General features: G+C 41.9%; 1 protein-coding gene and 1 pseudogene across 1 annotated transcript in view; both read right to left on the bottom strand.

Moving 5' to 3' along the window:
• CDX4 (caudal type homeobox 4) overlaps positions 1–16,772 on the bottom strand; it is a gene marked incomplete at its 5' end in the record, with an annotated part of 54,929 nt that extends 38,157 nt beyond the window's left edge. Inside the window, 1 exon segment of the mRNA XM_054718954.1 lies at positions 16,283–16,772. Within this exon segment, the coding sequence (XP_054574929.1) occupies positions 16,283–16,772 (490 nt within the window).
• On the bottom strand, positions 10,002–10,304 carry LOC103305056 (small ubiquitin-related modifier 2-like; annotated as a pseudogene).
• Positions 16,773–16,996: the final 224 nt, after the last annotated feature.

The raw sequence follows: 16,996 nt of genomic DNA, 5'->3' as shown, positions 1-16,996 counted from the left end.
GTATGTAGATAGGAGATAAATGAGCATGCCACTAATGGAGAAAGGGGGTATTTTCACAGAACCAGTATTTTTCCCCATCCCATCTCCATTTGATGCCAAGCAAAACATACCATTGGCCATTTAGTTTTAAAAAATGCAAATGCTTGTGCACATATACCAGTTACTTTATGTACAATAAAAGAATGGGGGGGGGAAATGAAAGAATAAAGAAAACTATACTGTAGCAGTCAGATGTGTTGAAACCAAATTGCAATTTACTAATTGAGAATGACTTCTTGGTCTGGAGGAACAGAGTTCTGGAGTAAAGTAGCAGGTTCCCTTTTTATTTATTTTTATTTATTTTATTATTATTTTTTTAAATTTCTTTATTGATTAAGGTATCACATATTTGTCCTCATGCCCCCATTCCCATCCCACACCCCTCCCCACACATGCCCCCACCCCCCTGTTGTCCCCAACCGCTGGTTAGGGGCATATGCTTGCACCCAAGTCCTTTGGTTGATCTCTCCCCTTTACCCCCACCCTCCCCTACCCTCCCTCTGAGGCCCGACAGTCTGATCCGTGCCTCCTTGTTTCTGGGTCTGTTCTTGTTCATCAGTCTATGTTGTTCATTATTTCCACTAGATGAGTGAGATCATGTGCTATTAGAAATACACTTATAAGAACCGAAAATGAAACAAGCAATAATGGTTATGGTGACAGGAAATGAATCAGTCTGTAGTGAGTTTCTTACTGGGCCAACAGTTCTTTTGAGACCCAATTACAATGTCCTACAGTTCCTTATGTGTACATGTCAGCACTGACATTACAGTTCTGGATGGTGGAGAAATGGTGGTAATGCAGGTCCGACTCTCTGGTTTGGTCCTGGGCAACCTGCAGTGATGCACAGCTGCTAACTGCTAGTATGGGAAGGCCATGTCAGCGTCTTCCATCTCTGGACTGCTTCTCTTCTGTCTTCATGGCTGGAGTAGTCCTGTCGATTCCTCTATGTTGCTGGAATCCACATGGTCTCCTGAGTTGTTTTCTGAAAATATACAAACATATTCTCGACCAAAAGTTAATAAAGGAATATTTTCTATAAATTTGACTTGGGATCCTATTTCATTTTTTGCCCAAATGATTTTCCTCTGGCTTGTTTTGACACCTTGTGTGTTTTTCATGGGTGTCTTGCTTTTAGCCTTACAATTAATTTTCTAAAGTATTAATTTTCTAGATGTAATTTACTTACAGGTTATTTTTCCTTACATGATATTCTTCTACTATACCATCCTTTTTTGATTTAAATGTTAGGAGGCTTTTGAAAATTTTATAATGTAGTCTTGATGGCTTTTACATTTTAATATTTTGCTCTATAGTATTACTGTTTTAGGTTCATTACATGGTGCACAATTTTATCATGAGATGAAGTACCAATAAAAATTTTAGTTAACACTTTAGGAACACCATTTTGTCCAGTACAATTAATTTTTCTAGAATATTCGCTTGTTTCAACTAGCCAATTTAAATTTGCCTGAAAACTTGACTACTATTTTACTGTCAAATTTGTTCCTCTAACAACAATCTTATTTTACCCTGTAAATATTAGTGGGAGGGATTATTTGCCTTCTTGAGTAGGCCCTGAGCATTCCTGGTGGTAGGCTGGATTTAGATATCGTAAACCCACTTCCCCACACAATGGGTATAAGACAACTCAAACAATTCTTGTTGCAGTAAGAGGGCAGCTGTTGTCGGCCAAGTCTCTGTCGGTCACCAGGGTCCTGATCTGAGCTGGGCATGGGAAGCACGAAGCAGCCATGGGGGCAGGAGACCTCCCTCAGAAGGGGATAGGGTTCAGGCCCCTGAAATGTTGGAGGGGGGTGAGGGTCTGTGCCCCACCTCTGTTGATCCCCAAATTCTCTCCTGATGGCCCCTCTGTGACTGTGCCTGTCTTAGGTTGTTCCTTCCTTGAGGAATCTTACCCGTCTCTGGCTAACCAGCCATCCTCCTGGGCCAAGCAGGGTGATGTGAGGTTCAGTTTTGTCTCCTTGGTAGCCTATGCTCCCGTGGCCTCCATGCCCAGCACTACCTTTGGATCCCCTCGCCTGCTGGCGGGGCCCCAGCACTGATCACATATCTTTTGGAACCTGGGTTTCTTCTCCAGGGAGAGCTAAATTCACCCCACTGGGTGAGAGACAGATCCATGGCACCAGTCATCACGAGACTTCAACCTCGACATGAACAGAGAGCTCATGCAACAGTTGTGAGCAATTGAATTGTGAGAAGAGGGTCTCTCTTGGCCTAAAGGGTAAGAGGGACCAATATAGAATGCTCAGGTGCCTTCCCAGGAGGCCCTCTACAAAATGAAAAGGATTAAATCCTTACATGTCCTTTTTAACTTGCTGCCAGACATTCAAAGAATTAGTAAGTTTGCTTGGGATAATTGTATATTATGCTGTTGTAATTCTAAAGTATCAAGAGATGTGTTAAGTTTGTCTCCAAGCACCAAACAGATGGTTTTTGTGTTTGTTTGTTTGTTTGTTTGTTTTTATACTCAAGGGTGCGAGGAACTATTATAAGTACTGAGGGTGATCCAAATCTGTGAAAAATTTTAATGACAGTGTAGAATAATATCATGTAAGGATATTCTTTGTTCTAGTCCATGGCAATTCCCTTTCAAACTGGCTGTTCATTTCTTTTTATATAGACAAGGTCTTAGTTACATTTTCTGCACCTCTACTGGGGGCAAGTAGTGATAGTAGTGACAGCCTTTCTTTGGTGTCCACATAAGCCAGAAACCTCTCTTTAATTGTACACACAAAAGGGCATTATTTTGATTTTGTGTCATACAAAAGGGAAGCTGGGAGGAGACCCCTGTGTATTTATACTTTCTTGCCCCACCCATGGGCCTCCTGGATGACCAAGGTGTTTGGTATTATTGGTAACTACATTAGTCAGGGTATCAGCCCCCATAAGGAGTCTTACCCATGAAGGGTCAGTAGCATAAGACCAAAATACTTACCCTCTTGTCCCAGGTAAAATTACCGTACATCTGATGATTGCTAGCGTGGCTAGAAAGGCGTTCTCAGGCATTCTTGGGTTTCTGGTTACCTCACAATTTCTTCCCTGAGGTTTGATGTTCTGATTGATGTTTCTCTGTTTCTGGATCTATTTTTTCTCCATCAGTTTATGTTGTTTATTATATTCCACAAATGAGTGATATCATGTGATATTTATCTTTCTCTGCCTGGCTTATTTCACTAAGCATAATGTTCTCCATCTCCATCCATATTGTTGCAAATGGTAAGAGCTCCTTCTTTTTTACCGCAGCGTAGTATTCCATTGTGTAGGTGTACCACAGTTTTTTAATCCACTCATCTGCTGATGGGCACTTAGGCTGTTTCCAAATCTTAGCTATGGTGAATTGTACTGCTATGAACATAGGGGTGCATATTTCCTTTCTGATTGATGTTTCCAGTTTCTTGGGATATATTCCTAGAAGTGGGATCACTGGGTCAAATGGGAGTTTCATTTTTAGTTTTTTAAGGAAACTCCATACTGTTCTCCACAGTGGCTGCACCAGTCTGCATTCCCACCAGCAGTGCACGAAGGTTCCTTTTTCTCTACATCCTCGCCAGCACTTGTCATTTGTTGACTTGTTGATAATGGCCATTCTGACAGGTGTGAGATGGTACCGCATTGTTGTTTTGATTTGCATCTCTCTGAGGATTAGTGATTTAGAGCAGGTTTTTATGTTTCTTGGCCTTCCTTCTGTCTTCTTTCGAAAAGTGACTATTTAGATCAGTTGCCCATTTTTTGATTGGGTTGTTTATCTTCTTTTTGTTAAGCTGCATGAGTTCCCTGTAAATGTTGGAGATTAAACCCTTATCGTTGACCTCATTGGCAAATATGTTCTCCCATGAACTGGGCTTTCTTGTTGTTTTATTGATGGTTTCCATTGCTGTGCAAAAGCTTTTTATTTTGATGTATTCCCACTTGTTTATTTTCTCTTTAGCTTCCATTGCCCTAGGAGCAGTATCAGTATCATTTTGGCATATGTCAGAGATTTTTCTACCTGTAGCTTCCTTTAGTATTTTTATGGTTTCCTGTCTTATGTTTAAGTCCTTGATCCATTTTGACTTTATTTTTGTGTATGGTTTAAGTTGGTGGTCTAGTTTCATTTTTTTGCATGTATCTGTCCAATTTTCCTAACACCATTTATTAAAGAGACTGTCTTGACTTCATTGTATGTTCATGCCTCCTTTGTCAAATATTAATTGAGCATAGTGATTTGGATCGATTTCTGGGTTCTCTATTCTATTCCATTGATCTATTTGTCTGTTCTTGTGCCAATACCAGGCAGTTTTGAGAACAGTGGCTTTGTAATATAGCTTGAAATCTGGTATTGAGATCCCTCCTGCTTTGTTCTTCTTTCTCAGGATTGCTGTAGCTATTCGGGGTCTTTTTTTTATTCCAGATGAATTTTTGGAAAGTTCGTTCTAGGTCTGTGAAGTATGCCATTGGTATTTTAATGGGAAGTGCATTGAAATTATAGACTGCTTTGGGTAGTATGGACATTTTGATGATGTTGATTCTCCCAATCCATGAACATGGTATGTTCTTCCATCTGTTTATGTCTTCCTCTATCTCTTTTTTTCAGTCTTGTATAGTTTTCCGCATATAGGTCTTTTACCTCCTTAGTTAAGTTTACTCCTAGGTATCTTAGTTTTTTTGGTGTGATGGTAAATCGGATTGCTTTTTTAGTCTCTCTTTCTGTAAGTTCATTATTGGTGTATAGAAATGCCATAGATTTCTTAGCATTTATTTTGTATCCTGCTACTCTGCCGAATTCATTTATTAAATCTAATAATTTTTTGATTTAGTCTTTAGGGTTTTCTATGTACAGTATCATGTCATCTGCAAATAAGGACAGTTTTACTTCTTTTCCAATTCGGATGCCTTTTATTTCTTCTTCTTGTCTGATTGCAATGGCTAGTATTTCCAACACTATGTTGAACAGGAGTGGTGAGAGTGGGCATCCCTGTCTTGTTCCTGTTCTTAAGGGAAATGGTTTTAGTTTTTGCCCATTGAGTGTGATGTTGGCTGTGGGTTTGTCATATATGGCTTTCATTATGTTGAGGTATGATCCTTCTATTCCCAGCTTGCAGAGTTTTTATCATGAAAGGGATTGGATTTTGTCAAATGCTTTTTCTGCATCAATTGATATGACTATATGGTTTTTATCTCTTAATTTGTTTATGTGATGTATCGCGTTTATTGATTTGCGAATATTGTACCATCCTTGCATCCCAGGGATAAATCCTACTTGGTCGTCGTGTATGATCTTTCTGATGTACTGCTGGATTCGATTTGCTAGAATTTTGTTGAGGATTTTGGCATCTATGTTCATGAGGGATATTGGCCTGTAATTCCCTTTCATTGTGTTATCTTTATCTGGTTTTGGTATTAGGGTGATGCTGGCTTCATAGAAGGAGCTTGGAAGTGTTCCTTTTTCTTGAATTTTCTGGAATAGTCTGAGGAGGATAGGTTTTAGCTCTTCCTTGAATGTTTTGTAAAACTCCCCTGTGAAGCCATCTGGCCCCGGGCTTTTGTTTGCTGGAAGCTTTTTGATGAGTGCTTCAATTTCTTCCATAGTTATCAGCCTATTGAGATTTTTAATCTCTTCCTGAGTAAGATTTGGAAGATTGTGTTTTTCTAGGAATGTGTCCATTTCCTCCAGGTTGTATACTTTGTTGGAATAGAGTTGTTCATAGTATTTTTTGACAATCCTTTGTATTTCTGTAGGGTCTGTTGTTATTTCACCTCTTTCATTTCTGATTTTGTTTAATTGGGTCCTCTCTCTTTGCTTCTTTGTGAGCCTGGCTAGAGGTTCATCAATCTTGTTTATCCTTTCAAAGAACCAGCTCTTGGTTTTGTTGATCTTGTATATTGTTTTTTTGGTCTCTATGTCATTCATTTCTGCTCTGATCTTTATTATTTCCTTTCTTCTGCTCACTGTTGGCTTTTCTTGTTGCTCCCTTTCTAATTCTTTGAGTTGTTGAGTTAGATCATCTATCACCATTTTTTCTTGTTTTTTGAGGTAGGCCTGTAGAGCTATACACTTCCCTCTCAGGACTGCTTTCATTGTGTCCCATAGGATTTGCAATGTTGTGTTTTTATTGTCATTAGTCTCCAGGATGTTTTTAATTTCTTCTTTGATCTCATTGATAACCTAATAATTGTTTAGCATCATGCTATTCAATTTCCAAGTGTTTGAATTTTTTGGAGTGTTTTTATTGTAGTTTATTTCTAAGATTATGCCATTGTGGTCTGAGAAAATGCTTGATATGATTTCAATCTTTTTGAATTTAGGGAGACTTTGCTTGTTACCCAAAATGTGGTCTATTTGTGAGAATGTCCCATGTGCACTTGAGAAGAATGTATATTCTCTGGCTTTGGGGTGAAATACTCTGAAGATGTCAATTAGGTCCATCTGATCTAGTGTGTCATTTAGAATTGCTGTTTCTTTGCTGATTTTTTGTCCAGAGGATTTATCCATTGATGTCAGTGGTGTATTAAATTCCCCTACTATGATTGTATTGATGTCGATCTCTCCCTTGATATCTTCCAGGAGATTTTTTATGTATTTGGGCACTCCTGCATTGGGTGCATAAACGTTTACCAGAGTTATATCTTCTTGTTGAATTGCTCCCTTTAGTATTATGTAGTGGCCTTCCTTATCTCTTATTATGGCCTTTACTTTGAGGTCTATTTTATCTAATATAAGTATCACAACCCCAGCTTTTTTCTCATTTCCATTTGCCTGAAAAATATTTTTCCATCCCTTCACTCTCAGTCTGTGTGAATCCTTTGCTCTAAGGTGGGTCTCTTGTAGACAGCAAATATATGGGTCATGTTTTCTTATCCATTCAGCTACCCTATGTCTTTTGATTGGTACATTTAATCCATTTACGTTTAATGTTATTATTGATAGGTACCTGTTTGTTGTCATATTTTTTTCTTAGTGTTTGTGTTTCTTCTTGCCTTTCTCTTTCTTCTTTTTACAGCATCCCATTTAGCATTTCTTGCATTGCTGGCTTGGTAGTGATGAACTCTCTTAGCCCTTTTTTATCTGTGAAGCTTCTGATTCCACCTTTAATTTTGAATGATAGCCTTGCTGGGTATAGTATTCTTGGATTCAGTCCCTTGTTTTGCATCACTTTGTATATTTCATTCCATTCCCTTCTGGCCTGGTGTGTTTCTGTTGAGAAATCAGTTGATATTCTAATAGGAGATCCCTTATATGTTACTTTCTTTCTCTCTCTTGCAGCCTTTAAGATTCTTGCTTTGTCGTTGGTGTTTGTCAATTTAATTATGATGTCGGTCTTTTGGGGTTAAATTTGTTTGGGACTCTGTGTACTTCTTGGACTTGGATAGTTTTTTTCTTGCCAATATAAGGAAAGTTTTCTTTCATTATTTCTTCAAACAGGTTTTCTATTCCTTGTTTCTCTTCCTCTCCTTCTTTTATCCCTATTATTCGAATGTTGTTTCGTTTTGTAAAGTCACATAGCTCCCTTAGGATCTCCTCTTGCTTTTTAAGTCTTCTTTCCAATTGCTGCTGTGTTTGTGTGTTTTTTCCTACCTGGTCTTCTAATTCGCTGATGCGGTCCTCAGCCTCTTCTACTCTACTCTTTAGGCCTTCCATTGTGTTCTTTATTGCAGCTATGTCATTCTTCATCTCCTCTTGGTTTCTTTTTATGTTGGTGACATTTTCATTCAGCTCCTTATAGTTCTCATTGAGTTGTGTGTATTTGTCATCCATCCGCTTAAACATCCTTATAACGAATACTCTGAATTCTTTCTCTGTTAGGCTGCTAGCCTCAAGTTCATTTAACTCCCTTTCTGGTGATTCTTCTTTTTCTTTCCATTGGGGATTTCCTTTTTGTCTCCCCATGTTTTCCTGTAATGTTTTAATTGTAGATCCAGTTGCTTTGCTGCCCAGGTTCTTTTGGGGATGGTGCTACTGGATTAATCTCAGTTTTCCTGCGTTTGTTAATCTAGTGTAGCTATTTGGGTTCTCTTGATGTAGGCCTGTGAGCTTGAGAGGCACAACTGCAGCGTCTAGATGTCAGCAGCTGTGGGTGGGAGTGTCTCAATTTCTGCTGTCTTGCAACCTTAATTGTAATCACACCTGCCCAGCAGGGGCTCAGAGTGGCCCCCAGGTACCTTCTGTTGGGGTGTTGGGGCTCAGGGGATCTGGTCTTTGAAAGGCGTTGCTGTGGTGCCTTGAGATCTGCAGTCGTGGGGTGAGCAGACCCAGCTTTTTCTGTTGTACCTGTGGTGGATAGGCTCTTACTCCCAGTGGTGTTTTACAGGAGCACCCTCGGTACTTTTGCCAGTGAAGCACACTGAAGGGCTCTGAAGGGCCCTGGCAGTGTAGCCGGGTAATTGTGGTGCCTATGGGCCGGTATCCACAGTAAGTGAGTTCAAAGCTTCTAGTGCTGGAGGGTCATGCGCCCCCTGCTTGTTCAAGATCACACCCAAGGAGAGCTCACAGTGGCTCCCACTAGCACACTGAGCCCCTGTGGTTGGTTGGGCTCAGTGTGTTAGTATCTGTGGAGGCGCGCTCTCTGGTCGCAGATCTCTGATGCACTCTGAGGGGTCCTGGCACTTCGGTTGAGTAGCTGGGGTTAATGTGGGCAACCCTCCAGGAAGAGGGAATTCAGAATTTCCACTGCGGGGCCGCGCGCCTTCGTCTGCGCAGAATCACACCCTTGGGTGCAAGCCCTGAGCAAAGTGACCTGGGGCTGAGAACACGCAAGTGCGTGCACAGCTGGGGTTAATGTGGGCAACCCTCCAGGAAGAAGGAAGAAGGAATTTCCACTGCGGGGCCGCGGGCCCCGTCTGCACAGAATCTCACCCTCAGATGCAAACCTGGAGTGAAGTGTCCTGGGGATGAGAGCACGCGAGTGCATATGCAGCTGGGGTTAATGTGGGCAACCCTCCGGGTTGGGGGAGTTTGGAATTTCCGCTGAGTGTGCCCCTGTCTGCACAGAATCACAGCCTCGGGTGCAAACCCGAAGTAAAGTGACCTGGGGCTAAGGACGTGCAAGCTGGGGTTAATGTCAGCAACCCTCCAGGAAGAAGGGAGAAGGAATTTCCACTGCAGGGCCGCGGGCCCCCTTCTGCACAGAATCTCACCCTTGGGTGCAAACCCGGAGTAAAGTGTCCTGGGAATGAGAGCACGCGAGTGCATACGCAGCTGGGGGCAGCTGAGGTTAATGTGGGCAGCCCTCCGGGATGGGGGAGTTTGGAATTTCCACTGAGCGTGCCCCCGTCTGCGCAGACTCACACCCTGGGGTTCAAACCCGAAGTAAAGTGACCTGGGGCTGAGGAAGCGCAAGTGCGTGCGCAGCTGGGGTTAATGTCAGCAACCCTCCAGGAAGAAAGAAGAAGGAATTTCCACTGCAGGGCTGCGGGCCCCCGTCTGCAAGGAATCTCACCCTCGGGTGTAAACCCGGAGTGAAGTGTCCGGGGATGAGACCACACTAGTGTGTGTTCGTGAGCGCGCGGGCGGGAACCAGGGGTTCTGCTGTTGGGGAGGGGGAGTTGCACTTACAGCTGCGGAAAGCTGTGTCTTTGGTGGTGGAGGTCTCAGGTTCCCTGAGTCTGCAGCTGGGGTAGCAGGATATTGGTTGGAGTGGGAGCTGGGTCGCGGGGCAGTTCCAAGGCCTGTCTTGTTGGTGGTGTTGATGAGTTTCTACCTAAGGCTGTTCTCAGCTCAAGATGGCGTGGGCTCCCTCTGTGCTAGGGTCTGGTCGTCCATGGAGTGCCTGCAGGGGTGGTAGTCTCTCTTTGTCAAGGAGAGGCTTTCTGCCAGCCCCTGCTGCTCCTGCGAGATTTAACTTTCCCTCACTAGCTCTCACACACCCCACGCACAACCACACACTTTCCTTTTATACCCTCACTCACTTCCTCTCTCTCCACTCCATCCTGCCAGCCGCCATCTTCCGCAGGTTCCCTTTTTAGTAGACACCTCCTGTCTGCTGCTGGAACACATCAAATGTATCTTCATTCTCATTTCCAACTGTGCAGGTATGTCTGTTTCATTGATTGGCTGCCCATCAAATTGGAATCTTATCTGCCTCATTGACAAACCCTGTTGCTCACAATAGGCTCTCATTAGTTTACTAAGTGATGTATGTCTCTTAATCTTAAACTGCACCACAGAACCACCCTGGCCTGCCACCTTCAAATTAATATGATCATTAATTAATCTGATCATTGTTTTCAGTCTTGCCTCCTTCCTTGGGCTTTTCATCAGCCATGGCGAGCGCTGGAGTCTCCTCAGCTGCTGCTTCACAAAAGAGGTACCAACTCTGCACCTAAAGATCACATACCTTCATATAATCTTTAAAATGAGATGTGTGGGACATAGCTCTTAAGGACTGAAGAGGAAATAAAAATAACTCACTGCTTTATGAATTCACCTAGGCCCTAGGGGACCGTCTTTTACTCTGTATGTCAATCCCCTTTCATGAGAAAATCAAATGTAATACTAATCCATATGAAATATTTTTTGCTTGTCTCCTAATGTGTGTATTTTTAAAAACTCAATGCTATTTAAAACATTCTTTAATAATAGAAATAGCTTTCATTTGATTACTTTAATCAGGGAGAAATTACTTCCATTTGTAGTTCATCTGTTTTTCTTCTCAACTATAAGCCAAATATTGTACCACAATACTACGGAGTGAAGTAAAAAGTTTGAGAAGATCTGACTCATTCATTCAGCAAATATTGGTATAAAAATAATTACATAATAATCATAAAAATGGATGTGTTTTAGTTCAGAGTGGTCCAGTGATCACCTTAATTTTTTTTGTGAGGTTCATAACCTGAGATCCATGGAAGGACTTTAGTGGGTCCATGAATCTCCCAAAACTATTAAAAAAAATGACGTGTGTGCATACAGGTGTGCTTTTATTCATTTTTCTGGGGTGAGGGTCAATAGTTTCAACATATTCTTAAACTGCTGTTAAATATGCACCTTGCACTAAGACTATAGCAAAGCGGTAATTTTAATTTAGAAGACATTAAAATGAAATGAACATGGAATTTTTAAAAATATTTTTATTGATTTCAGAGAGGAAGGGAGAGGAAGAGAGAGACAGAAACATCAATGATGAGAGGGAATCACCAATTGGCTGCGTCCTGCAGGTTGGACCGAGCCCGCAACCCAGGCATGTGCCCTTGATTGGAATCGAACCTGGGACCCTTCTGTCCGCAGGCTGACACTCTATCCACTGAGCCAAACCAGCTAGGGCAGTGATGGCGAACCTATGACACGCGTGTCAGCACTGACACGCGTAGCCATTTATGATGACACACGGCCGTTGAGGCGACCGCATGCCGAGGATGGAACATTTGCTGCTCCTGAGATGAAACATTTGCGACTAGAGTCTTGGAGTTACTAACTCCAAGACTCTAGTCGCAAATGTTTCATCCTCCCCTAATAGACACTCTGTGCTGGAGGTCTTTAGGCCAAAACAACAGAAGTCCGGCACAGAGCGTCTAGTTATGGGACTTCCGGTTAAGCCAGGATCTTTGCCCTCACTTCTGCCAGCAGAGCAGGGAGCAGTGGAACGCAGCGGGGGACGCATCTCTGGGGGCCCTGTCATTACCAGTAACCAAATAACAGTTAACCACAGCAACCATTATCTACTCTTCTGGGGTGTCATGGATTTCTAATCCATTGTTACTGAGATAAGTGAAGGGGAGGCTGGGAGAGGCGAGGGTTTGTGGCGTGCTATGGGTGCCATTTCCCGCCATTAGAAATAGCGGCAGCCATTTTAATTCACATAAGGAACACCATCTTGCTCCATAGTGCAGACTCCATTTCACCATTATTACTGTTGTGCATCCTTATTAACCCCTATTTCTACTTATTAACCCTGCCCTTTCCTAAAAGACAGTTATATGCACCATTTTGTGGTTAGTTAGGCTAGTTAACCCCTAATTGCCTGCAGGCCTAACAAGCTATCTATAATTTTATCTTCTGTCACTGCCCCCCTGATGGAGAACCCAAAAAATAAAAAAACTAAGGTTAAGTAAAGGAAGTGGTAGTAGCAGTGGCCGACCCTTTCAAGAGACATGGACTGAGATGTATGGCTTTATAGAAAAAAATGGCAGATCATTTTGCGTTCTATGCACTGAAACGGTAGTAAGCAGAATGTGGAATATAAATAGACATTTTGAAACTAATCATTCCCAGCTCTTGGAAAAAAGTGAGGATGAAAGGAAGGAATACATTTCCAGGCAGCTACACCTTTATAAGAGCCAATCTAATTCCATCCTTAAATTTATGAAAGGCTCTACAAATTTAACATCTGCAAGTTTGAGCATTGCTCACTCTATAGCTCAGCATGGAAAAGCACTCAGTGAGAGAGAATTTATTAAAGAAACTCTCCTAAGATGTGCACCAGTTCTATTTCATGATATGCAGAATAAAGATGCAATTTTTAAGAGAATATCTGAGTTACCACTCAGTAGAAATATCATAAAAGACCGAATAATGAGACTGAACATAAACGTACAACATCAATTAAAGAGAGACATAAGGAAGTGTAAATATTTTTCGATGTCTCTTGATGAAACTACTGATGTCACATCACATGCTCAGTTGGCCATTATTGGTCAATATTCTGATGGTCTCACAATGAGAGAAGAGTTGATAAAGTTAGTATCAGTGTCAACAAGTAAATCAGGAAGCGAAATATGTAAGGTTGTTATACAAACATTTCGTGACCTAAGCATTGATATCTCTAAAGTTGTGTCAGTGACGACAGATGGGGCACCAAATATGGTGGGGGAAAAAGTCGGATTTGTCAAATTGTTTACAGAAGCTATTGGACATTCGATTGTGCCTTTTCATTGTATTATCCATCAGGAGGCTTTATGTGCCAAGGCAGAATTCACCGACTTAAACGACTTAATGTCAGTTGTTACAAAAATAGTTAATTTAATAGCTGCTCGCCCCCTTCACAAGCGAGAATTTTCGGCACTTTTACTGGAGGTTGATTCCACCTACAGTGGACTGCTGATGTACAATAATGTAAGATGGCTGAGCCAAGGCCAAGTTCTTGAGCGCTTTGTAGAGTGCTTTGAAGAAATTAAGGTATTTCTTGATGATAAGGATCTGGGAAACTTTCCTCAGCTTAATGATGATGAGTGGGTCAACACCCTGATGTTTTTTACAGATCTCTCTGTTCATATTAATGAACTGAACTTAAAGTTACAAGGTTTTGGCAAAAGTATTGACGTTATGTTTGGATACATAAAAGCTTTTGAAAGTAAAGTTAAAATTTTCAAGCGAGATATAGAAACTAAAACTTATAAGTATTTTCCTCGAGTAACAAAGTATTTTGAGAAGGCCAGTGCAGCTGTACAAAATGAAATGGAACTCTTGCATATGAAGTACCAGCATGTTTTAGACTCGTTATTTGACCAGTTTAGTGATAGATTTAGTCAATTTAGAAGTCTAGAACAGACCATGAAAATAATTAAGTATCCTGATGTAGTAGTCTACAGTAGTTTGGAATTAAATGGTTTCCAATGGATGCAAATTGATGATTTGGAGATGCAACTTGCAGAATTTCAAGACAGTATCTGGGCTCAGGTGTTTGTCGACTTGAGGTCAAAGCTTGAGAATCTGGAAAGGTGCTGCTTGGAGAATCAAGAGGAGTGCCACTACGAACAGGAAATTTGGAGTGCCTGGAACCGACTACCAGACACATTTAGCACCCTGAAAAATATAGCAATGGCTTTACTCACAATTGTTCCCTCTACATACTTTTGTGAGGCCTTATTCTCAGCGTTAAATAATATCAAAACCAAAAAAAGAAACAGATTGACAGATGAAGTTAGTAGCACTTGCTTGGGCCTGAAGTGTACAAATACCAACCTTCAATTGAAGATTTAGCCAATGAAATCAGCAACAAAAAAGTCACTAATAGGCAAGTTAGTTAAAGAATTCCCCCTCCCCCTCACTTATCTTAGTTCACGGCACCCCACACAAGCTAAATAATATCAAGACCAACAAAAGAAACCGACTGCCGGATGAACAAAGAAGTCACTAAACAGGTAAGTTAAATATTTAGTTTTTGGTTTATTAAATACAATTATATATAACAATTATACATTTATGTTATTTAAACTATAAATATCACGAAATAATGTTTTTTTCCTCAAAGTGACACACTACCCGAGTTATGCTCAGTTTTTTGGCGAAGTTTGACACACCAAGCTCAAAAGGTTGCCCATCACTGAGCTAGGGCAATGGTCGGCAAACTCATTAGTCAACAGAGCCAAATATCAATAGTACAACGATTGAAATTTCTTTTCAGAGCCAAATTTTTTAAACTTAAACTTCTTTTAATGCCACTTCTTCAAAATAGACTCGCCCAGGCCTTGGTATTTTGTGGAAGAGCCACACTCAAGGGGCCAAAGAGCCTCATATGGCTCAGGAGCCGCAGTTTGCCAACCACGGAGCTAGGGCATGAACATGGAATTTAATAAAACAGCATGCATATGCTGTTCCAAAATCATTCCATTTTAATTTTTTCATAGAAGTTGGAAAGAAAAATCTTGTGAAGGTGGCTTTGTACAGCCAGGTTTGAAGGCTTAGCTAATAATGAAGATATCAGCGTCTAAGGAGTCCCTTTCTAATCTTCTCAGACCAGACTTACCCAAGAAAGAGACTCTGGCTCATAAAAACAAATGAAAGACTTTTAGTGGACAGAAAATTTATGACTCAAGATAATTTATTTTATCTTGTCCTTTCCTTCAGTGTTCTATCTTCCAAACAACATACTAGTGACTTTGCTCTTCTAAAGTGTTTCAAAACATAATTCTGGACTGGAAGAATCTACTTTTCTATCTTTTTGTGTCTTTTGCTGATGGTTGGGGCTTAGTGAATGGTTGTTAATTATAACCGTAAGGTTAGATATAATAATAGCCCTGGGAGTGTCCCTAACCTCATTTTCTACTTAGTCAGCCACCTCACCCGTAATGGAAAAAATATGCAGATTTACTTCCAAACACTTTAAAGCCCACTGTTTAAATCTTACTCTCAATTTGGAATTGCTACCCTAGTAATGTATTAACCAGAACTGCCTCCTCATGTAGAGTCCTCCTAATGGAAAAAGTTGGTTCCTTTCCAACTTCCCAACTTTGCTTTTTAGAAGGGAGAAAAAGTGCAGAACTGTGAACAGAAGCATTATTATTGTGCACTAATGCTATTGAAATGTCATTTCCTCCCCAGAGGGATAAAAGTGATAAAGTTGAATATTACTAATTTTCTCTGATGACAGGTAGCAACAGGTTGGAGTAATAAGAATGTGATAAAAGAACTACTACAACTGAAAACAAACATCTCCCCACTTTCCCTGTCCAAGATTAACACAGAGTGTCCACTTCCCCTGCCCAGGTATGCTGCTCTCTGGCTTGCTGGTAGGAGCAGATAGGCATCAGGTTGGGACCTCTGGACTTTCCTGCCCGCAGACACAAACCAGCATCCAGTCCCCACACCTTGAACCTCAGACGCTTGCCTGGACAGTTATGAGGGTTTTAACCATTTATTAGTGATATTTGTGCCTACCGAATGTTAGGGTTGATAGCTTATTATGTCCCAGAAGCATGTGTAGCCTTCTTGCCAATTTCAGCACAGGAAGCAGGAGCATCTTTGAGAGTCTAGGGTGATGAGGCCGCTTTGCCATCGAGGAGGCCTTCATGGCTAAACTGAAAGGTCTGTTGCCAGCCAAGCACCTTGAACCTAGGTTAACCATCATCAGCTTTGGCAGGAAGACAACCCACCCAGAAGGGGAAGGGTTTGAAATGGAATGTGCAAACAACAGTGACGAGCATAAGGACACCGTGGCTAGCCTCTCGCCTCATTCACCCATTGATCTTTCCTATGCATCTGTTTTCCTATTCGGTCAACTAGAAGGTTGGATCTTAATGCTTGTGGCTTAATACAACCATTGTCCACCCACTTACACCTTTTACTAATCAGGAAATGAAGAAAAACACAACTTGGGTTTAGTTCTAAGTGGCATATTCTACGTGCTTTGAGCAGAAGCACAAGCGAGGGAGGTCACATGGTTGCTGCCCTTCACCCCGCTGTCAGCCACGCAGTGGACTCCCTTGGTTAAGCTATCCCTGGAGAGTAGGAGGTAGGACAGGCCAAGAGAAGTACAGGATAAGTGAAGAAAGGAAAGGTGTGAGGGCACTGGAATCGATTATTCACCAGTCATCTGTACAGCCTTGCGAATCCAAGCATAAAGGCTGTGGTGTCTTCTGCTGGGAGAAAAGGCAAAGGCGGTGCGGGCGTCTTTGGGGAACAGTGACCTGCCAGCTGCAGCTGGAAGGCTGCCACCGCTGCTTCTACAGCCCTTGGGACCAAGGTTGCTGTTTTCCTATGAGCTGAAAGCAGCTGGGGTCAAGATCATGTGGTTCATGGACACGGTGCCCATTGCACTGGACTGCCCAGGATACAGAGCGCTGCATTCTTCCAGAGGAGGGTTATAAGGTGAGTCCCAGGCCGCCAGCATCAACTGGTGAAGATCTATGCTGGCCACATGAGGGTACTTCATGTAGTGAGTGTAAGGTGGGCCCCCCATGAAGTTGGATACTGGCAGCGCACTCCCATAGCCCCCAATGCTGCCAGCCCCAGAGGTGGTGTTGCCTCCTGCGGGGCTCCTGAGAGTGCCCGGGTACATGCCCACTTCTTTTTCCAAAAATCAGCTGCTGTACGTGGTGGCTTGGGCCAATGAAGCAGAGACAGGGTTGAATCATATATGAGCATTTATTCCAGTACTGCTGGCAGTGTGGGAGAGCAGCAGATACAGCCACAGAAATCTGCTCTGCAGCTCACCATAAGCCAGTTGCTTATGTAGCAAAAGCACAAAGGAAAAGTAGGTAAAAAGGCAGTTTACAGATATGCAAAAGGACTAGGGCTGTG

This window comes from Eptesicus fuscus, chromosome 1 (assembly GCF_027574615.1).
Source record: "Eptesicus fuscus isolate TK198812 chromosome 1, DD_ASM_mEF_20220401, whole genome shotgun sequence".
In the NCBI taxonomy this organism is placed as follows: domain Eukaryota; kingdom Metazoa; phylum Chordata; class Mammalia; order Chiroptera; family Vespertilionidae; genus Eptesicus; species Eptesicus fuscus.
This window is presented reverse-complemented; position numbering and strand designations above follow the sequence as displayed.